The sequence below is a fragment of the Oncorhynchus mykiss genome, chromosome 26 (genome assembly GCF_013265735.2).
Source record: "Oncorhynchus mykiss isolate Arlee chromosome 26, USDA_OmykA_1.1, whole genome shotgun sequence".
Taxonomy (NCBI): domain Eukaryota; kingdom Metazoa; phylum Chordata; class Actinopteri; order Salmoniformes; family Salmonidae; genus Oncorhynchus; species Oncorhynchus mykiss.
This window is the reverse complement of record NC_048590.1, coordinates 38,801,606-38,825,437: the sequence shown is the minus strand read 5'-3', so window position 1 is coordinate 38,825,437 and position 23,832 is coordinate 38,801,606. Positions and strand designations below refer to the sequence as shown.

General features: G+C 39.0%; 1 protein-coding gene and 1 pseudogene across 6 annotated transcripts; one reads left to right on the top strand and one right to left on the bottom strand.

Annotated features, from left to right (window-relative positions):
* Nucleotides 1–221: 221 nt before the first annotated feature.
* Nucleotides 222–5,124, bottom strand: LOC110526637 (insulin gene enhancer protein ISL-3). Of its 6 annotated transcripts, none has more exons than XM_021607773.2 (6): nt 4,930–5,124; nt 4,315–4,504; nt 3,562–3,824; nt 2,099–2,394; nt 1,281–1,448; nt 222–966 (listed from the first exon to the last, which is right to left on the bottom strand). In XM_021607773.2, the coding sequence occupies exons 1-6, from the start codon at nt 4,985–4,987 to the stop codon at nt 850–852; spliced, it is 1,092 nt and encodes a 363-aa protein (XP_021463448.2). In that variant the 5' UTR covers nt 4,988–5,124; the 3' UTR covers nt 222–849. The 6 variants fall into 6 exon arrangements, with proteins under 6 accessions (XP_021463448.2, XP_021463450.2, XP_021463449.2 ...); XM_021607775.2 differs by having other exon boundaries at nt 2,111–2,394; XM_021607774.2 differs by having other exon boundaries at nt 2,099–2,391.
* A 979-nt stretch (nt 5,125–6,103) lies between these two features.
* LOC110526638 lies at nt 6,104–23,099 on the top strand (annotated as a pseudogene).
* Nucleotides 23,100–23,832: the final 733 nt, after the last annotated feature.

Sequence of the window (23,832 nt, the reverse complement as noted above, 5' to 3'; positions counted from 1 at the left end):
GAACGGGGGTGTAAGCCTAGTGAGGGAACGGGGATGTAAGCCTAGTGGGGGAACGGGGGTGTAAGCCTAGTGAGGGAACGGGGGTGTAAGCCTAGTGGGGGAACGGGGGTGTAAGCCTAGTGAGGGAACGGGGGTGTAAGCCTAGGGAGGGAACGGGGGTGTAAGCCTATCTTGGGAAATTCTACAAGAGTTTATGCAAAGACTGTGTACCTTAGACATTATAAAGATGTAACAGTTTATTTTTGATCAGTTATTACTTCCTTTATGAATCGTTGTCCTGACAATAAATAACAATAACTTACTTTTGTTAGAGAGGCTCAAACAACCTGCCCTTTTCCTATTAAGATCAAATATTTAACAACAAGAATCTGTTTTATATAATCTTCGGAAATCATGCTCCTTTTTAAGACAAACACACGAGTCTATGGACTTGATAACGAAATAAATGTATCAAAAATCACATAAAGAAACCAAGAGACGATATGTTCACAATGAATTGCAGAATGTCCATCTGGTTCGACATCAAATGGCTCCAATGTAATATGGAGGGAGGCTGTTTTGTAAATCCATCACGAGAATCTTCTATCTTCTTTCGGTTCATGCAACGAAGTTCGGTTTTTCTTTTGTCACTGATATCCTCAAAACTGCTGAACTGAGTCTTAAAGAAGGGCTTTCGTTCGCGTTGCTTTATAGTGCCGTTAGGTAATTGTTCAACATTTAGAATATGTCATTTTCTCCTCCATGTCCGAAACGACTCCTCTGTCTTTAGGACGCTGTGATGAGCTGGTCACATGCAGGGGACCGGGGCGGGAACATGCTAGGCCTGGGACCGAGGCTGGTGGCTTGGTCTCACGTCTCCACGGGACTGGGTACCATGCTGTTCGGGGTGTCGGGTAAGTGCGATGACAGAGAAGTCACGTCGCTGCCGGATGAGTTTCCCAATGAACCCGATTCAGAGAAAGACACCTGTAATGTGCAAAGACAGTGATGTCAAAATAAATATGTTCTGGCTTTGTTTAGGCTACAAATGTTGCCACTTCTGACGTTGAAAATTGCCATTTAACGTTATTACTTATAAAATGTAAATTGATGACATTAAAATGAAGAAAAAAACTCAGAAAGTGTCGTCATCAAAATTAATGCGTGCGTGTGTGTGTGTTTACGCGCGTGCGTGCGTTCGTGTGTGAGAGAGAGTTTGAATGTGTGTTCGTGCGTAATTACGCGTACCCACATGTGCACCCACCTTAGCATGCAAGTATAGAATGTCTCCTCTATCTTACCAGTTGTTGAAAGGCCGGCTGGTCCAGATCACTCTGCAGGGCGAACTCGCTGAGGGCCTTCCAGGGCGGCTGGTAGGTCTGCACCTCCACGGAGTTACCCTGCACCGTGTTGTCGTGTCTGATAGGGCTTCTGGCAACCAGAGGCGTACCTGTGAGCCCCTGTAGACTCTAATACGAGATTAGAATAGGAAATCCAAATTAAATCTACACTTTGGTAGAGTCGAAGAAAATAATCAAGTTCCCAGATCAGAATGTCAGCATTTTGTTATGTAGTCTTTGCTTTCCAGTACAGGTCATGCACAATTGAATTCTTGATTAATTATTTATTGGCAGGTTGAATACAGAAAAACAATAATGAAAGAACAGCTAGTGGAAATGACCGGCCTCGGACCAAGGGTTATTCAAGTGTGGCACTGGTCAAATCATTCCAGAAAAACGAATTCTTTGCCTTTAATAAGAGGTAACCATTTGGCCACAAGTACTTCTTTGCTGACCAACCTAGACTCATGGATAGACGTAACATAGTAAACGAAAATCTTGGAGACTTATGATATGTACGTTTGGTATGGTATTAATTTGTGGATGTCTATCATCCATTTCGCATGAAATGTTACGAATTACAATTCGTATGATATGTTACTAATTGCAATTCTTATATCCCGGATTCTCGTTTACTATGTTAAGTCTAGTCTATGAGACCAGACTGTGCTGACATACCTCAACTATCGCAAAAATGTAAGGATTCAACGATGAACCAAACATAAAGAAAAAGTAGTAGGCTAGAGGAAGTATAAAAAATATTTCCGAGATTAACTTACGAAGATGCTTACAGTCTTATCACTGTGTTGCTGCTGCTGAAGTTGCTTCATGAGAATAGATCTCTTTTTGTCTTTGCATCTTTTATTCTGGAACCAAACTCGAATAACCCTTGGGCTGAGGCCGGTCATTTCCACCAGTTGTTCCTTCATTAGCGCATCTGGCCGCGGATTGGCGTTGTAGCAGGTCCGTAACGTGTGGAGCTGTTTCTCGTTCAAAACGGTTCGCACTCGTGTTGTCTTCTCTGACTGCTTGTGAACGTGGTTTCGGTGTGGTGCCCGTACTGTCACCGGCTCTGCTGAAGAGAGGCGGAATTATATTTAATAAAAAAGGAAATTAACTAAAGTTTGACTTATATTGCTATGAGTGTCATTGTTATTATTGTTATTATTAATTATTATCCCAGGCTATGCAAATACGTTTTTTCCTGGAGCATGTTCCTTGCCATAGGTTATATAGACCGTTAGTTACTCTTATTAATCTAAAATATAACTTATTGAACTCTTGCCATGCGTTATAATATATATATATATATATAGAGAGAGAGAGAGAGTACGTGTGGATGGAGAGACTGTTATCGTAAATATATATATTTAACCATCCACACGTACTCCATTTGATCTTGGTATTCCCCCCTAAAAATACATCGCCCATATTGAGCAACAATTATGTCTAGGCCCCAATGACAATGTAATTCTAAAAGCATGTAAGCTTTATTGCATTATAGTTCAATATGCTACAGATTCCCATCCGCGCACTATGACACACTCCTTGTTTATGTCATGCATTAAGTTTTTGTTAAATTAAAAATACTTAGTCAATTAGGCAACAGAAACTGTGTGTAGGCCTACTCGTTAACATTTCTATCTACTACAATTCTTTCATTTGCACATTAAGAGATTATCTGTAAAATCGTATTTATTGTTATCCAGATGATCCTGATAGGCCTAGTCAAGGAGTAGGGATTAGCCTAACCTTTGAAGTTATTATAGCCTACTGTATTTGTATTATTGGGTCATGTAAATTAAGCTATCAAAATCCTTTAAAAAATCCAACGTCACTTAATTTCAAAATCTATCCATTTTAAAAGCTTGGTTTAAAATGAAATCATATCTCAGTGATTTTCCATGGAAAAGTTTAAAGGTCAGTCTGATATTGGTCGCCTATTGCCTAATATAGCCTAGTTATTGACATCTTAATGACTCAAAGCTTGCATCTGATTTTTTTCTGGAGTCTACCGATCGTTATGATCATAAAATTAGGCCTATCGATAATTCTAGGAAATATATTTAGAACTATTATTATCAGGCTATTATTAGGATCATTAATATAACAATGAACATCATCATTCTGATTAACATGATTGCCTCCATATTATTATTATTATTGTTGTTGTTGTTGTTCTTCTTCTTATTATTATTATTACAGAAGTCAGTGGTGGTGTTGTTTTGGATGTGCAACTGACCTGCTAAGTGTAGTGATCTGTTGGAGTGGATATGTCCGGGGCTGATTGGGCTTCCGGCAGAGCTCCGCTCCATTAGTAAACTGTGGTCCGCCCGACATAGCAGCTCCTCATCCCGGAGAGAGAACTCATCCCCCGGCAAGAGCTGCCTGCTACACACGGAACATCTGAAACACTCGATGTGGTACACGTTGTCCCGGGCTCGCATCACCAAATCACTGCTGCTGAATCCCAGGTTACATTTTGCACATTTTATTCCAAATAACCTGCAAGGAATAAATGAAAAAAAAAAACGTATTGAATTAAACAACAACTTCTAACAGCCATTTGATTAGTTGTTACTGCAGTTTTTGTTCCAAGTTTGACATTACTAGGTCTACTTCGAACGTCAGAAACAAGGCTAAGATAAATATTACTGTGCATTGTTTAGCCAGGATCAAAGTATAAAAGCTAACTTGAACGAACTATTTTAATTGTAGAAAAGCTGCTTAATTGTAGGTCAAATGGCCTTTTATGCGTTGAACAACAGATACATTTTGCATGGAATTACGCAGACTGAACACACTTTTTTTTATAAACCTTCCAAAACAAGGACATTTGTATTTTTAGGCCTAATAAGCATCTGTGATTTAGGTACAAGTCTTGCATGTATATGGATATGCTATATTTTAGTTTGTAGGCTACCTCCTCATTCACACCAACGTTAAAATACGTTCAATCACTAACAAAATATCTCCAAAGAATTTCAATTCCTACCTTACATAATCTCTTTTGCAATAGGTTTTTCCGTCCCGTACGAAGCAAGTGCATGTCTCATCCAGGTACTGGCTGCACTCTGCACACTTCAGGCAGGCTGCATGCCACTCCAGGTCCGGGGAAACTCTCAGAATGTACTGGTCATGTATCTGACTTCCACAGCCTACACACATCGCGAATCCGGACTTCTCTGCAGAGAGCACAGACATTGTAACCATTCTTTCCCATGTACACAGTTAATGACACCTTAAATCACACTTTTTGAGAGCCACTGGCCTACATGTCACTTCTTCGTCTTAAATTGTCTTATACAGAGCGAAATACTCCCAGTTTCTCACTGTATTACACTAAAACCTGTTCTGAAATTATGCATAATCGTTTAGAAAGAAATCTAAGATAAAATGAACTATAAACAAGAAAAAGTCCGCATTATGTATAACAAAACAATACCAATACGAATATATTATATTTGCTTTATGCAAATAAATATATGAAACACGATGGCATTTGAATGCGATAACAGAATATGTTTTAATTTCAGAGGCTACGATTTGTAGGGTAATCTTCAACACTGGGAAAGGTGGATAAAAATACTTGCAAAAAAATGCCACTTACTTTTGGAATGATCCCCCATATCACCCAAGAAAGAAGAGTTGAAAATAATATCCACCATACAGGAATGATGACGGGATTGCGATAAGATGCAGAAAAGAAGTAAGAAGGAGAAGAAGAGGAGAAAGGAGGGAGGTGAGTAGCCTGTGCCTGGCTGTCTGATAACTTCAGTTCGGACTGTGGGACGTCCCCGGGAAGAGGCGCTGCAGTGTCCCACACACTCTCTGACGTCACGCGTAAAACTGGACAGCCATTCGTCCCACATAACATATTCCCACTGTCATATCAAGTCTCGCTAGAGATTTTAAAGAATTAAGTAGTTCGAAAATGTTTATTTATTTTGAAACAGTTGGTTATTTGTTAGAATGCAATAGGTAATTCTAAGGTAATTTTGGGGCTTGGATATTTGCCTGCGTTTATGGTGAGCTTTTTTGGTTGATGTATTATTTCCTGACAATTACTGCTAATTATTTTAAATCTGTACACTTTTATTAGGCCTACATTGTAATTGTAATTAGCAGGAGTAAGCATTAAATTGCATGTTTTTCCTGAGACAGAGGAGAATGCACACAGAAAACCCGTCATGACACCTGATACCATGTGAATCAGTACATCCATCTACTCGAGAACAACAAGGACACCTACTGGAGGAACATTAGAAGTACAATTTTACTGCTTCATGACAGGACAGGAGAGCAGCGCAGTGAGCCACTCTAGACTGGTACCTGATTTTTAGTTATACATAAAATAAAATGTATCCACAAAGTTTCTGTATTGAATTTGTTCTATTTCATATATCAAATTAATAAAATGTAGGTAGGTTCCTTTCATTGTCTCGGAATTTTGGAGTATAGGGCTCTCTTTATATAATTTTACATCAGCTTGTATTTTTCCAATTAAATATAAATGTTTATGTCATGGAATAAATATATGTCTATGGATGGAATGGAATGCTTACACCATGTATTTTATAGCCTACAGTACACCCATTCTCAAATCCCTGGTCTTTTGCACTTTAAAAGGGCCTTTGAATTCATAATGAAATTATTAGATAGGGCTATTTCCTGAGTTCACTGTTTAAAGTGAAAGAGACCCGGAGAGATCAGACTACATTGTTCTCGCGAGATACAAGAGTGGAGAATTAACTGATGCCTCTCAGCTGCCTGTTTACATTGTCATGAAACAGGCAGGGAGCAGGTCTCGAACCCTCGACCATCGAGCCCGAGGTCCGGCGCGCTATCGACTGTGCCGCAAAAGCATTATAAACCCAGGGTCGTTACAATATCAAGACAAATAGGTAGCATACATTTTGCTGATTAGCTAGAAAGCTAGCCAGTTATGTTCACAGCAATTAACAGAATAAGTTTGGGACAATTGGTAAGTAAAACTCCAGTGTTGACAAATGCAGCCATTTCTTCTACCGTTTCAGATTGTCACCAACGTCTAGTTGGCTAGGCAGACTGAAGTCTGTCTGAGGTCAGTTCAAGACATGGCATGTCGACAACATACTTTCACTCTAATTTGCAACTGCACTGTTAGCTACATACATTGTAGCTATTAACGGTTATCGTGTCTGAGTAGATGGAGCATGAAACTGATCCACATTTTGGCAATATAACTAACTACAGTACCGTGTGTCACCTGACTTGGGTTAAACTAAACTAGCAAGTGATTTTGTTATCTTGGAGGACAAAACACACAGTTGACCTGACATGGCTAAAGCCTTCCCTTTGGTGTTCGACAAACGTATTTCATATTGCCTTTATTCCCTGTCGTGCACAGTGTGTTTTATATTGACCTTTGTACACACTACTGTTTACACTGTTAATTTGATAGAGCCAGTCTGATAATATGCCTTAAACCTATGCCAGCTGTCTAGTTTATCATTCAAGGCCAAAATACCAAAATAGTAGTTATTGACAATCAGAAATGTCAATTCAATGGCCTAAACTAAGTCTTATTTTTAAAGCAGTTTCATTATGGAGATTGGTTGTGTTCTCTCCTGCAGCCCTGTCTGGTCCAGAGGTTTCAGAGTCTGGTAATAGCAGGGCACAACAACAACCAGCTCAAAGCCATCACACTGAACGTCATTACTGCTGCCAGCAAGGTGGGAGGAGAGGTCACCTGCCTGGTGGCTGGAACCAACTGTGCCAAGGTAGGACTGTCAGTACGATGCCCCACAGAGGTGGCAACCCCTCTTATCTGGAGAGCTACCAGTGTGCATGCATTTAAAAAAATGTTACCTTTATTTTACCAGGTTGGTCTCATTGAGATTAAACATCTCTGCAAGAGAGACCACATTTTGACCAAATTTTGCTTCAACCCTACACTAATGCACCTAATTCAGCTAGACTAATTGTGATTCTGGTGGGTAGAATCAGGTGTGTTTCAGGAAGGCTTGCGCAATAGCCCAGCTCTGCTGGAGGATGGTTGGCTACTCCTGCCATAACAGCTGTTCGGTCACACATCAATGGAAGTTATGTTTTAATGTGGTATTTCATACGTATGTCACACTTGTGCAGTACAATGTAGTTCTTTCATGATATACAGCTGGCTGATATGGTTAACTGTTTATTTCTGTGTTGGATTCTTCTTTAGCAGGTTGCAGACCAGATCAGTAAAGTCCAGGGGGTCAAGAAGATTCTAGTGGCTCAACATGACTGCTACAAAGGACTGTTACCATTCTGGGATGGGATAGTTTTGTTACGTTCTGAGGTCTGTGTGGATATGCTTAGTTCAAATACAGATGCCGGAGATGTTGAGATGATATTTACTGTTGGAATGATGGAATGACATGATACTTTCTTTTGGTCTAAATATGTACTTTAACCCTGGTCCTCTTTTCTCCATACAGAGGAATTGACTCCTTTGATTCTTGCTTCCCAGAAGCAGTTCATCTGTGCAGGAGCTTCTGCTTTTGGGAAGGTGAGTTACTGACTGTAACACAACAGTGTTCACATGTCTGCATTTCCCCCATATTATTAATAGCTATATAATGATCAAATCCTTCCTTATCATGGGAAGTTTATTATGTATCCAGACATGCATGAATTATAGTGCATTTTATCATCATAGCAACATCTAGTTGATCTGATTTACCATTTTTAAACATTATGCTTTAATGCTTCTGAAAGTTTTTTTTTTCCTTCCAATTTTACCCAGTAAGTGTAGTACTACCCCTCAATTACTACCCCAGTAATCTGTCATTCTGCAATAGAACTGTCAACTTGCTGATCTAATGGTATTTCTATTGAATTAGGATGCATTAAACAATATCTTATGTATTGTAATCCAACTCATATTGACTGAGGCTGGGTTGTCTGGTCTCGATTTCCCTGAGTAGATGAATGTGTTTTAGATGATGCATCCTAATGCTGTCTGGTATTTGATTGAATTTCTTTGACTAAAAACATCATCAGCAATCATTTGTCAAAGATGACTTTGAATTCCATTGTCCATCCTTGGGCTAAACTTCACACAGTTTTGTATCTGAGTCTCCATAGCCCAGCCTAGTTTTATCCAACTCACAGAGGGCAGTTTGTATCCGTCATGGTACTATAGCATTATTGACATCATCTACTATAAACTGTTTCTGTAGGGACACATTATTTGTAATAGTTTCAATTTGGTCTTTATTGTACTATTGTACCAAACTTTGCCAAGTCCTTAAAATGTTGAGAAACATTCCCATTTTAAAACAATCAACCTCCTCATCACCTCTGTCCTGAGAGATCCACAGGGTGATATGTTTGAATTAAAGAATATCATCTCAATACCGTATTATGCTCAACAGAATCTCCTTCCCAGAGTGTCAGCCAAGCTGGATGTTGTAACTCTCTCTGACATCACCGAGGTCAAATCTCAAGACACCTTCGTTAGAACAATTTATGCTGGTGAGATTCCTGTTGCAATGTCTTTTATAATTAACAACTATTCCATTGAGGTATAAAACGACCCCAAATATTTTGTAAGCACACTAATTATTATGCATTACAACATAGTTTCTTATCGCTGCAGGCCTGTTCTTAGCACAACCTATAATGCATACGTAAACAGCAGAATAAATGATTAGATAGATTTCAGTATTGGTGTAGTGCTCTGCTAATGGGCTGGGGTCAAGGGTTAAATGGAGATGATTGTTCTATATTCATTAGTAAAGTGATGAGGCTATAGTAGTTCATGTTGTTGTTTCTGACCTCTTAATGACTACAGAGATCCACCCTGGTCATCCCAGCTGTCAGTCTGAAAGCCTAAAAGCCTCCCTGAAGAAGAATAAGCTCAGATCATATTTTGATTGGGCACATTATAATCATAAAATATAGATGGGTCTGATTTAAAATGATCCACTTTAACTTTGGCAAGAGCCTGACTCTTCCTGGTTGGAAATTCAGTGGGGGTTTTTAACCATTTTGCTGCTGCATTTTTGCCAGACAAAGGTCTTACACTTGGATGTTTTGGTGTTGTCAGACAGTCCAATTAGTAATACACAATGCATATGCCAGGAACCGCCCTAGCTTCATACAATGCAAGTTCTTACAATGCAAATAATTACAATGCAAGTCTGTTCTTTCATGTTTTTAATTATTACTGTGAACATTTGCCATTGTATTTTTTAGAATTGCCTGAATTGCATCGCATGTAAAACAGACAATGGCATTTATCAGAGAATAACCAACAACGCAAAAGCTTAATTGAATCACCAAATTATTCTAAATACTTTTTCTTATTGCGTTTTTTTGCTCTAAGAATATATTCCAATATAACCAAGCAAACACATTGCATGTGGTGTTACTGTACGTGGTGTCTGTACTACAGGTAATGCCCTGGCCACAGTGAAGTGCAATGAGAAAGTCAAGGTGTTCACAGTGAGGGGAACTTCCTTTGAACCTGCTGCTGTGGAGGGAGGCAGTGCTGCTACTGAACAGGGTACAGTACTCCTCCATTACACTGTTGACAGCAGCGCCACTCAGTAACCTTTCTCTGTCTCTCATCATAACAGTGATGTTTTCAATACCTGATAATGGCTCCCGAGCAGCATATTCAGATGCAAGTGTAAAGAATATTTTGCACATTTTAATTTGACTGCGTTTTGAGATGGATTTTTAGTTATGTCTGTCCGTTCTGTTGCAGTTGCCTCACCCTCTCCTGCGGGGATGTCAGAATGACTTAAGCAGAGCCTGACCAAGAGCGATCGACCAGAGCTCACTAGTGCCAAAGTGGTAGTGTCCGGAGGAAAGGGCTTAGCTTTACACTGTCTGACTGCTTCAGCCAATGTGTCATTCACATTCCCTGGCCTCTCATTCTGTTAGGTCATTGTGACCAAGCACTTGATTTCTTTGTCCCATTAGGACGAGGGCTGAAGAGCGGTGTGAACCTCAAACTGCTGTACGACCTCGCTGACAAAATGGGTGCTGCAGGTATAAATAACCATGTGTGTGTACATCAGAGAGAAGGAGAGAGAGAATCTTTGAGAGTGAGTGGGTGCATGTGTGAGGGTCAGTGGAAAGTGTGTGAGTGTGCTCTTCATGTGGTCAGTTGTCTGTGTGTAACTGCGTGGTATGATCATGTGTATTAATAACCTGCTGTATGTTGTGAATGCAGTGGGGGCTTCCAGAGCTGCTGTGGATGCTGGCTACGTCCCCAATGACATGCAGGTCGGCCAGACTGGCAAGATTGTAGCACCTGTAAGTGATACAACACACACCCTTTTATTGTCTCTGTTATTTCACTGTGTCACAGCAGAAACCAACGTACAATATTTATTAGTGAGCAACCTGACAAGAAAATAATAACATAACTTTAATAAATTGTATATGATTATGTTTCAGTTTTTCAGCATCACACTATCATATTAAAAGTTCTGTAAAATTATATTTTAATTTAGTTGTTTTGGATTACAAATGTAATTATGTTTGGTCTTGTTGAATGACTTTAATTGAACTGTATGTGCACTTTTGCTGACCTTCATTAGCCTACAGTTCATTCAGAAACTATTCAGACCCCTTGACTTTTTTCACATTTTGTTACAGCCTTATTCTAAAATGGAATAAATAGTTTTTCCCCCCTCAATCTACACACAATACCCCATAATGACAAAGCAAAAACAGGGTTTTAGACAGTTTTGCAACTGTATATACACTACCGTTCAAAAGTTTGGGGTCAACTAGAAATGTCCTTGTTTTTGAAAGAAAAGCACTTTTTTTTGTCCATTAGAATAACATAAAATTGATCAGAAATACAGTGCAGACATGGTTAATGTTGTAAATGACTATTGTAGCTGGAAATGGCAGATTGAAATGGAATATCTACATAGGCGTACAGAGGCCCATTATCAGCAACCATCACTCCTGTGTTCAAATGGCACGTTGTGTTAGCTAATCCAAGTTTATCATTTTAAAAGGCTATTTGATCATTAGAAAACCCTTTTGCAATTTTTAGCACAGCTGAAAACTGTCGTGCTGACTAAAGAAGCAATAAAACTGGCCTTCTTTAGACTAGTTGAGTATCTGGAGCATCAGCATTTGTGGGTTCGATTACAGGCTTAAAATGCCCAGAAACAAAGAACCTTCTTCTGAAACTCGTCAGTCTATTTTTGTTCTGAGAAATTAAGTCTATTCGATGTGAGAAATCGCTAACAAACTGAAGATCTGGTACAGCGCTGTGTATTACTCCCTTCACAGAACAGCGCAAACAGGCTCTAACCAGAATAGAAAGAGGAGTAGGAGGCCCCAGTGCACCACTGAGCAAGAGGGACAAGTGTATTAGTGTCTAGTTTGAGAAACAGACGCCTCACAAGTCCTCACAAGTCCTCAACTGGCAGCTTCATTAAATAGTACCCGCAGAACACCAGTCTCAATGTCAACAGTGAAGAGGCGACTCTGGGATGCTGGTCTTCTAGGCAGAGTTCCTCTGTCCAGTGTCTGTTCTTCTGCCCATCTTCATCTTTTCTTTTTATTGGCCAGTCTGAGGTATGGCTTTTTATTTGCAACTCTGCCTAGAAGGCCAGCATCCCGGAGTCGTATCTTCCCAGTTGACGTTGAGACTGTTTTGTGGGTACTATTTAATGAAGCTGCGATGGCATGATGGTTGCTGATAATGGGCCTCTGTACGCCTATTTCATTTAAAATCTAGTAATTTACAACAATAGTCATTTACAAAATTAACAATGTCTACACTGTATTTCTGATAAATGTTATGTTCTTTTAATGAACAAATAATGTGCTTTTCATTCAAAAGCAAGAATTTGTAAGTAACCTCAAACTTTTGAATGGTAGAGTATGTAAAACTTTTTTTACATCACATTTACTCAGTACTTTGAAGCACCTTTGGCAGCGATTGCAGCGTCGAGTCGTCTTGGGTATGACGCTACAAGCTTGGCGCACCTGTATTTTGGGCGTTTCTCCCATTCTTCTCTGGAGCAGGTTTTCATCAAGGATCTCTTAGTAATTTTCTCCGGTCGTCTTTCCCTCGATCCTGACTAGTCTCCCAGTCCCTGCTGCTGAAAAATATCCCCACACCATGATGCAGCTACCACCGTGCTTCACCGTCGGGATGGTGCCAGGTTTCCTCCAGACGCGACGCTTGGCATTCAGGCCAAAAAGTTCAATCTTGGTTTCATCAGATCAGAGAATCTTGTTTTTCATGGTCTGAGAGTTTTTAGGTGACTTTTGGAAAACTCCAAGGTAGCTGTCATGTGCCTTTTACTGAGGAGTGGCTTCAGTCTGGCCACTACCATAAAGGCCTGATTGTTGGAGTGCTGCGGAGATGGTTGTCCTTCTGGAAGGTTCTCCCATCTCAACAGAGGAACTCTGCAGCTCTGTGAGAGTGACCATCAGGTTCTTGTTCACCTCCCTGACCAAGGCTCTTCTCCCCTGATTGCTCAGTTTGGCCGAGCGGCCAGTTCTAGGAAGGGTCTTGGTGGCTACAAACTTCTTCCATTTAAGAATGATGGAAGCCATTGTGTTCTTAGGGACCTTCAATGCTGCAGACATTTTTTGGTACCCTTCCCCAGATCTGTGCCTCGACACAATCCTGTCTCGGAGCTCTACGAACAATTCCTTAGGCCTCATGGCTTGGTTTTTGCTCTGACATGCACTTTCAACTGTGGGACCTTGTATAGACAGGTGTGTGCCTTTCCAAATCATGTCAAATCAATTGAATGTACCACAGCTGGACTCCAATCAATTGTAGAAACATCTCAAGGTTGATCAATGGAAACAGGAGCTCAATTTCGAGTCTCACAGTAAAGGTCTGAATACTTATGTAAATAAGATATTTTTGTTTTTTTGAAATTTGCAAACATTTCTAAAAACCTGTTTTCGCTTTGTCATTATGGGGTATTGTGGGTAGATGAGGACATTTTAAAAATAAAATAAAAATGTAATTCAATTTTAGAATAAGTCTAACATAACAAAATGTGGAAAAAGTCAAGGGGTCTGAACACTTTCTGACTGCACTGTATTTTCTCGATCTTGATGTTCCAAGATGGCCTATCTGTCTCCTACATTCAATTGTGTGTACAGTGTGTTAGTTAGCAGATTTGTGTGGATTTGGGTGTGTGCGTGTGCCAAGACTGCGGAGGCTGTGTATGTTTTGGCAAAGCCAACAAGACAGACCCCTCACAGTAAAGGGAATTATCCTTAGTCAAGTTGCATATTCCGGTTTTCAGGAATACAGCTATTTTCAAACTAGCTTCCTTTTCCTCTGAAAACCGAATGTGGGAACTCCGCTTGGGCGCTTCTCTTATGCCTGCTACATCAGGTTAAAGGGAATTAATACAGGCAAGCACACACTTGTTATCCGAAACAATACAAACAAAATCACAATGTGTGACAATACTCTGTATTGTGACATTATTTTAAATTGAATAAGCTTAAAAAGGCTAAATTGGTCATTTGGCTCGCGACAGGGATATCCCAGCTGTCATCAGACCCACATTAGGGCAGTCTGAAGCGGCTGTGATGTAGTTAATGGCTGATTTTTAAGGTCTTAAATGATTTACCAGTCCCATTAGGAAGGAGACTTAAGTGCTGTGAGTCCACCCTGCCCCTCAAAATGGACAACTCTGCCAATATTGTTGTTTCCTGTTTACATTGTGTACAATCACAGAATGTATGCAACATCCTAAACCAGTAACCATTCATTGCTTGTGTATTGCAATTAATATTCAAAACAAATCAGGTCACTGGAAATATAATTGATGTAATCAAATGTAATATACTATTTACAGTAATATTATATATACAGTACCAGTCAAGTTTGGAATCACCTACTCATTCAAGGGGTTTTCTTTATTTTTACTATTTTCTACGTTGTAGAATAATAGTGAAGGCATCAAAACTATGAAATAACAAATATGGAATCATGTAGTAAACAAAAAAGTGTTAAACAAATCAAAATATATTTGAGATTCTTCAAAGTAGCTGTCCTTTGCCTTGATGGCAGCTTTGCACATTTGGCATGCTCTCAACCAGCTTCATGAGGTAGACACCTGGAATGCTTTTCAATTAACAGGTGTGCCTTGTTAAAAGTTAATTTGTGGAATTTCTTTCCTTAATGCGTTTGAGCCAATCCGTTGTGACAATGTAGGGGTGGTTTACAGAAGATAGCCCTATTTGGTAAAAGTCCATATTATGGCAAGAACAGCTCAAATAACCAAAGAGGAAACAATATTCCATCATTATTTTAAGACATGAAGGTCAGTCAGTGCAGTCACAAAAACCATCAAGCGCTATGACTAAACTGCCTCTCATGAGGACCGCCAGAGGGAAGGAAGACCAGCCTCAGAAATTGCAGCCCAAATAAATACTTCACAGTGTTCAAGTAACAGACACACCTCAACATCAACTGTTCAGAGGAGACTGCGTGAATCAGGCCTTCATGGTCGGATTGCTGCAAAGAAACCACTACTAAAGGACACCAATAATAAGAAGAGACTTGCTTGGGCTAAGAAACCTGAGCAGTGGACATTAGGCCAGTGGAAATCTGTCCTTTGGTCTGATGAGTCCAAACTTGAGATTTTTGGTTCCAACCGCTGTGTCTTTGTGAGACGCAGAGTAGGTGAACGGATGATCTCTGCATGTGTGGTTCCCACCGTGATGCATGGAGGAGGTGGTGTGGGGGTGCTTTGCTGTTGACACTGTCAGTGATTTTATTTAGAATTCAAGGCACACTTAACCAGCATGGCTACCACAGCATTCTGCAGCGATACGTCATCCCATCTGGTTTGCACTTAGTCCCACTGTCATTTGTTTTTCAACAGGATAATGACCCAACTCCTCCAGGCTGTGTAAGGGCTATTTGATCATTAAGGAGAGTGATGGAGTGCTGCATCATATGACTTGGCCTCCACAATCACCCAACCTCAGCCCAATTGAGATGGTTTGGGATGAGTTGGACCGCAGACTGATGGAAAGGCAGCCAGCAAGTTCTCAGCATATGTGGGAACTGCTTCAAGACTGTTGGAAAAGTATTCCAGGTGAAGCTGATTGAGAGAATGTCAGGAGTGTGCAAAGGGTGGCAACTTTCTAAATCTAAATTATATTTTGATGTATTTAATTTTTTCTTGGTTACTACATGATTCCATGTGTGTTATTTCATAGTTTTGATGTCTTCAGTATTATTCTACAATGTAGAAAAGAGTCAGGTGCACTTTTGACTGGTACTGTATATATTTAAAGTTGTAGGTATATTTCGTACACAGTAAGCAGTGGATGGTATGTCTACTAATTCTACCTCCTAAGTCTCCATTATTCCATGACAAGCCTTCTGAAATGCTCTGACCCCCCCCCCCCCCCCCCCCCCCCCCACAAAGAAATCACATATTTCCTCATGCCAGTCTGAGAGGGGAACCATGTTGTGGATTTATAATTTATCATTCTTCAGAGGTGATGCAGTATTCACATGATAATTAGGATACATTTTTGATTGCTGCCTGAGGGCATTTCTGCATTGTTGGCTTCAGGAACCTGGGCCATTATGACCTTATTAGTGTAACTGTCAGTGGCCTGTTTTAGTTTACACATGCGTTGTCGTGTATTTTATTATGAACTGCACTCATCAGGAGAAAACTTATTAGTGGCTTTTACAAGACGCCGTGTCACTTAAATGAGGAGAGCAACACCTCCGCTTGACTCAATGTATCAGTCAAAATAACGCTGGCAAAATGAATGTTTCAATTACTGTATTCTTGTTAATTATTTACAAAGACTAAGTATTTTACTTGAAATGGGATACAATAACAATTGATTAAAATAATGACATACAATTGTTTCAGGTTTTGTCATAAGGAACAAATAATTAAAGATTTATAATATAAGGCTATTGTTAAGTGAGAGCACTGTAAAGGCATTGGTGGTTTCTGAATGATGCAGGTTGATATAGTCTTTTACTTATGATTTTAGAGGACTAAAGTAATAATTTCAAGTGATAACTTTATAATTTTCTCATCTTCACAAGCATTGTCACATGTAGGCCAACAGTAGAAATATAACAAAATAAAGACCACTTTTAACCTTTTTTCATATGCTTTTCAAGGCATTGAATATCATAGATTCTTCTGTCAAACCAGTTATAGGACTCAGTCCTGAGATGCCACCGAGCCAGTCTAACAGTATTTAGTATCGTTAGCCAACCTGTTGTCCTTTGCTGTCTGTTTGCACACAGCAGCATCCCGTGATCACCTGGTTGATTAATTCCGTTGTGTCACAATCTGGCTGTGTGTACAGGAGCTTGTGTTCTCACACCTGAGGGGAGCTGTGCTGTGTGAACCACTGGGTTTCAGCATCACTTTGGGGGATTTTATTAACAGGCCAACGAGTGCACCAAGTCCCTGCCCTGCTGCCACGGCTCACAGCAGCTGTGGAGAGGCCAAACACCAGACAGGCAAGCAGACAGACAGGCAGAAGAAGAGGGAAAAACTGCCCAAGCTTGGCAAATCGTCTGGCCATTCTCCTCCTCTCCCTACATATACTTTAAAAACATTCAGGGCTAAATGACCCCCCCAAAGTCTAGCAGTTTGTAGTGGAAAACTTTCAAAAAGCTGTTTATACCCAGCTGGGGACCTACTTGGAGGCTAACGGGGAGAAGCTTTTCTATTTTTTATTTTCTCTCTCCCAGTCTGGGGGGAAAAAGGCCTCTGGATTGACAGTGCCTTTCATACTGTATTATCCAGCCTGGCTTTTAACTCCGGGAGAACTGTGTTCACAAATTGATGCTCTGTTCCTCTGGGGCTGCAGCTGAAACATTAAATCCTACTGAAATATTCATATGTGAGTGCATTTAGCTGAAAGCAATTGATGTGCTGCTCCCTGGAGAATGGATGGTAATGTTGCAGCCAGGGGCCCAGGCCCCCACACTCTGGCTGTCAGACACCCTAAAGGACCACACTCTGGTCAGAGCCATTGAGATGTATGGTCAGGAATTGACTGCCTACCGGGTCAGAGTATGGTGTAAATGGTTCCGGGGGATTAGGGTTCAGTTTGTGGTTCTGGTGTTGGTCACTTATGGTCACTGCAACTACTGGTTATGAGAGCCTATCTCGTAAGGCTGTGGTCATAGGGATTCTCTGATGGCCATGCTGTGTATGTATGTGTGAAAACACGCATCATCTTCTCATTTTAAGTTGTTGAAAAGTAATGGTTAAATCAATAGTCTTACATATTATATTGTGGCCAAACATTTTCATTCATTTGGTTGAGACTTTTTTTTTTCAGAATATATATTTTTTTGGCCAAACCTTTTCATTCATTTGGTTGAGACTTTTTTGTTTCAGAATATATATTTTTTTTGGCCAAACCTTTTCATTCATTTGGTTGAGACTTTTTTGTTTCAGAATATATATTTTTTTTGGCCAAACCTTTTCATTCATTTGGTTGAGACTTTTTTGTTTCAGAATATATATTTTTTTTGGCCAAACCTTTTCATTCATTTGGTTGAGACTTTTTTGTTTCAGAATATATATTTTTTTTGGCCAAACCTTTTCATTCATTTGGTTGAGACTTTTTTTTTTCAGAATATATATTTTTTGTTCACCCTACAATATCTCTGTTTATTAAAACTTGAAAGCTGATTTATTTTATTTATTTATGTCTGTGTAGTATTATTGCAATAATATAAATGTTTCGTTATATGAATTACATTTTTTATAAAATGGCCAGTCAGTATATAATAATGTATTATGTTTTATTTCCAGGAACTCTACATCGCAGTGGGCATCTCTGGAGCTATTCAGAACCTGGCTGGGATGAAGAACAGCAAGGTGCACCACATCACACACATCAAACTAAGCAGTCTAAATAAGATAGTGGTATTATTGTGGTATGGCTGTGTTATTACTTGTGGATAATACTTCTCATTTAAACAAATGTAAATAGATTTGTTCTACTGATGAAAACATTTTTTTTTAAATATATTTGAGGATGCAAGATGTTCTGAATTTTTCTAGTACTCCAAAAAAATACAGGATGTGTTTTATACAGCAATATATTTTTGAAGCAAGTTGTGCTTTTTAAAACATTGTTTTTTGCTGATTCTTACTGTCGCAAGTCATGCATAAGTACGTATAGTTATGGGGCTTGTGCGTCTGATTGCTAAATTAACTGTGGTGTTGATTTATTTTATTAAATTCTTCTGAGCTCTTTGTGATGTAGCGCCTTGTCACCAGGAGAGTGATAAATACGTCTCACCCTCATGTTTATCACAATTTCATGTAGCTAAGCTTATTCTACCGCCTTTTATGGAATTTGCACTAGTGATGGATTAACAAGTAAAGATATACATACAGTAAAACAATGGAGATACTGATTAAATGTCATATTGATTTAAAATAAATTGTATTAATGTTAATTAAAAAGTGTTAATTAATTTAACATAATTTACAACTCTTTGAAACTGTTTTTTAAAATGTTTATCTTCAGTCAATCATTTGATATCTTCAAGTTATCTGAAAGTATAAAGATCACCCATTCCAATAATCAGTCCAGTTAACACTGTTACTGTATAGGCTGATTTGAAAAAGCCAAAATGGGTGTCATACAACTGCACCAATTTACCTAATTAATAGTATTACAGTAATTCACTCTTTCAGAATGTCTATATATGAGGAGGATTTGAATGAACTTGGTCAGAGTACTTTTTCTTATTTATATTCCTCTTTTTTCACTGTATTTGACCCACTTTTACAGCAAGTGGAGGGCAGAATACATCTGTCCCTGGAAGAGAACTGTTTTATGTAAATGTAAAATGGAGAAACTCTTTCGTAGCCATGACAACAGTCTCCTGAGTGGATTTCTTCCACCAAGGCGAGCTATCTGCTCCGGGTTCCCGTGCACTTAAGAAGTGTGTTTTAAAAGGGAACCCGAAGAAGCTTTTTAAAGAATGATGTATAATTTATTTGTATTTTCTCTCTTGCTTCTTAAGATGAGAGTAGAGTGTGTGGGATGTGTTCTGAATGTGTCAGACCACAGTATTATGTACTATTATGCAGCCATAGTCCCATATCTATTTGTTTTGTATGAAATTTACTCTGCTTCTACGTATATCCTGCCGCTTGATGTCACGGAGCTGTTTTCAAAATCACTTTCATCCACTTAAAAAAAACACATTCATATGTGACATCACTTAAGTGCAGCTAATTTGGGTTTGTATGTTTGCTGCTTTAACAATCTATGCAATATGTAATGAAAGCATAGTGTGTGTGTAAATAACACGAGAGAGTAGTAAGGGATGGTAATACAACTTTATTTTGTTCTTTTTCTTTTCTTTTTTTACTTCATTTTGATTCTTATCATAGTGACTGATATTGTCCTAATGTCGGATGCTGACTCACTGCTTTAGGATGTGGATCATCAGTTTGCATAGCAATGTATCTTTCATTTATGATTTAAGTGTTTGGTTTAGCCTCCATTCAAATTCTGAGGCAATCCATGTACAGTATGCATACCGCTTTGCATTTACATTCAGAGGACAGGTTAGTACATGTACTGAGACGAACTGTGACACATGTTTTATTTCTAGATAATCGTTGCCATCAACAAAGATCCAGAGGCACCTATTTTCCAGGTAGCTGACTACGGTTTGGTGGAGGATCTTTTCAAGGTAAGACTGTCAATGATGACACAATTAGATATTGTGATATTAAAGGTGTGAAATGAATCCCTATATGGAGGTAGATATTTAGTTAATCTTAAGGAGGTGGACCTAGATCTTCAGCATTGGCTAAATGAAGTATTATACACCACACCCTGTATAGGTTTAGTGAAGTGCTATGAGTGTTATCCAAGTCAACACTGATACACTGAAATTAACCTGTATGGTGCCCAGTATTTCTAATTCATGACAGCATTTAAAGTGTCAGTGTTCATGTACTTGAGATCTGCTTAGTCCTGATGGGTAAATTGTGGTGAGGAGTCTTGAGGGAAATATCCATCACACCCTCATGCCATCATTACAGATCCCTGTCACACCCTGTCCATCTCTCCTTTAAGAGTCATTCTTCTAGTACCCTCAGGAGGATTTAAAATAGGTTTATTAATATGATGTGTATTTGTTATATTAATAATATGGACCTTATTCTACCAAAAGTGGTTTCCTGATAAAAGCAAACATAACATTGGTTTTGACTGAATTAGGTTGTCACGTTCTGACCTTAGTTATTTTGTTATGTCTTTGTTTTAGAATGGTCAGGGCGTGAGTTGGGTGGGTTGTCTATGTTCCTTTTTCTATGTTTTGGTATTTCTGTGTTTGGCCTGGTATGGTTCTCAATCAGAGGCAGCTGTCAATCGTTGTCCCTGATTGAGAACCAAACTTAGGTAGCCTGGTTTCACCTTTGAGTTGTGGGTGATTGTTTTCTGTTTAGTGTTTGTCACCGTACAGGACTGTTTCATTTCATTGTCTCGTTATTTTGTTTTCTGGTGTTCATGTAAATAAAGTATCATTATGGACACTTGGTCCGATCTCTCTTACTCCTCCTCAGAGGAAGAAGACAAGCGTTACATAGGTCCTTAATTAGCTATAAATTATTATAAACTGGCTGGTTCAAGCCCTGAATGCTGATTATCTGACAGCCGTGGTATATCAGACCGTATACCACAGGTATGAAAAAACACGTATTTTTACTACTCTAATTAGGTTGGTAACCAGTTTATAATCGTAATAAGGCACTTCAGGGGTTTGTTGTATATGGCCAATATACCACGGCTAAGGGCTGTATCCAGGCACTCTGCATTGCGTCGTACTTAAGAACAGCCCTTAGCCGTGGTATATTGGCCATATACCACACCCCCTCGTGCCTCATTGCTTAAGTATACAATAGCAAAACACATTTGAAAAGCGCAAGAAAGAGGTGATATCTTAGATTTCCTCCTCAGTTAATGATGCTGTAATAAGACACATCAACGACTGATCGACTAATGTTACTGCATTTAAACTGACTCCCTCTGAGCCTTTATTCAAACATTTCAATTATTAAGGGAAATGTCTAATGGTCACTGTTAATTCACTCTTCTTCTTCTCTGATTGTGTCATTGAGGCACTTCCTGGTTCACTAGAGACCTCCCGCAAGCCATTTCCTTTGATCAGAGGCCCAGGCTGTCAGACGCTCATTAAAAGTATTCCTGTGTAATAATGTCATTCATTGTAAAAGCATTTTGTGACAACTGTTGATGTACAAGGGGTTCTATAAATGAGTTTGATAAAATGAATTGAATAGTTAGGTTTATCATTATAAATCATTAAAGGGCACCTTCCATTTGCCGTTCAGTCTTAAACAATGGGGATTCATTAGCTTGGTGGTGTAGCCATCTATTTGACCTGTTTTAAAGGCAATGTTAATGTCTGGTTTTCCCTCTCATACATTTGAATATTATTCAGTTGTTTAATCTCAGAAAGCAAAACTTCTAGAGACCTTGTGCCTTACTGAGTTGTGCCTTATTCAGTTACATCTGTTAACTAGGTTTCTGGGATTAGCCTAAAATAACACTGAGTGAAATCGTGTTTAAATGAATATGCAGTTAAGTTCTTACTCTCTCCGACTGTAAACATTTCTCTGTTGAGTGCCTGAATCCAAACCTGGTAAATCAGTTATTGTGATTGATAGAATAGGAACCATTTGGAACTGTATATTACTCCACCTAATGAAAAAGCAGATGTACTGAATTATTGAACTCGTGAATGTATCAGTGGATAGTTCATGAGAGGACCTCCTGCTCAGAGAGTAACTTCCACTCCTCAACCTTAACAGGAACTACCTGATAGTTAAACTAAGGGGACTGCCTGGTGTTGGCTGTCATATTGATTCTGTGTTCCTATTCACTCCTAATTGACATGTTCAGGTAACTTTGGCAGGGCTCAACGCCACAGGGTTCCAGGCAGCACTTCTACCCTCTAGTTTAGGCATAAAGACGGAGGTGGCCGATCCAGATCCAGTGCCCAAGCTTTGCCAGACTCTTCAAGAGGGACCCTTTGTGAGAAGTGAAAGCCTAGTGGCTTTTTCCATTTGTTTGCCTCATCATTTATTAAACAGTGCCGTTGCGTGTGATCGGCCGGTTTTGGTGACTAGGTGTTTAAGTTAGTAATATTCTGCTGAAGTGGTGGGTAAGTAGAGATAATAATAACAGGCAGGTCCAGAACTGTGACAATAGTTCTCATCTTACCAGTGTACACTCTGATTTCATATAACAGTCAAAGACAATGGATGTGTCATTTGTTGTTGTTGCCAAGGGGTATGAGAACTGTTTGTACTTGTAGGCTGTTCCTGAGATGACTGCAGCATTGAAGAAGTGATCGCCATCATGATCCAACCAAGATCCTATAATACTCCGAAATCTGAAGATGAAACATTAACCACCATAAGCTTCCAGTTTTAACTACCCAAAAGAAAATCCTGCCTTAAACTGCATTTCATGCTTCGTGTGCATTTTGAAATGGGTGCTTAAAATGTCTACATCTAATACATATTTTATTGTGATATATATAATATTTTTAAGGAATAATAAAGCCAGTGGATATGCTACAATGTCTCACAACTTGTTCCTTTCAATTTGTTTTTGTTGAGGATTTGAAATCTGATCAAATGGATGTTTGGGCTTTCCTTTTTGGAAAGCTACAGTATCAGAATAATACACTGTTATATCACGGTGGATAATGTTGTAATAACACTATTATCCAGCATGATATATAACACTATTATCCACCATGATATAAGTGTATTATTCTGATACTGTAGCTTTCCATTATCCACTGTGATCTATGACATTATTATCCACCATGATATATATCACGGTGGATAATGGAAAGCTACAGTATCAGAATAATAGTGTTATATATCACGGTGGATAATAGTGTTATATATCACGGTGGATAATAGTGTTATTTATCACGGTGGATAATAGTGTTATATATCACGGTGGATAATAGTGTTATATATCACGGTGGATAATGGAAAGCTACAGGATCAGAATAATAGTGTTATATATCACGGTGGATAATAGTGTTATATATCACGGTGGATAATAGTGTTATATATCACGGTGGATAATAGTGTTATATATCACGGTGGATAATAGTGTTATATATCACGGTGGATAATGGAAAGCTACAGTATCAGAATAATAGTGTTATATATCACGGTGGATAATAGTGTTATATATCACGGTGGATAATGGAAAGCTACAGTATCAGAATAATAGTGTTATATATCACGGTGGATAATGGAAAGCTACAGTATCAGAATAATAGTGTTATATATCACGGTGGATAATAGTGTTATATATCACGGTGGATAATGGTGTTTTATATCACGGTGGATAATAGTGTTATATATCACGGTGGATAATAGTGTTATATATCACGGTGGATAATGGTGTTATATATCACGGTGGATAATAGTGTTATATATCACGGTGTATA

Coding starts and splice junctions, on each gene's coding strand:
- LOC110526637 (XM_021607773.2), bottom strand. CDS start 4,987: ATGGTGGATATTATTTTCAACTCTTCTTTCTTGGGTGATATGGGGGAT. Junction 3,825..4,314: donor TGCAAAAGAGATTATGTAAG/GTAGGAATTGAA, acceptor TATTCCTTGCAG/GTTATTTGGAATAAAATGTG. Junction 967..1,280: donor AGCCGGCCTTTCAACAACTG/GTAAGATAGAGG, acceptor TGCACATTACAG/GTGTCTTTCTCTGAATCGGG.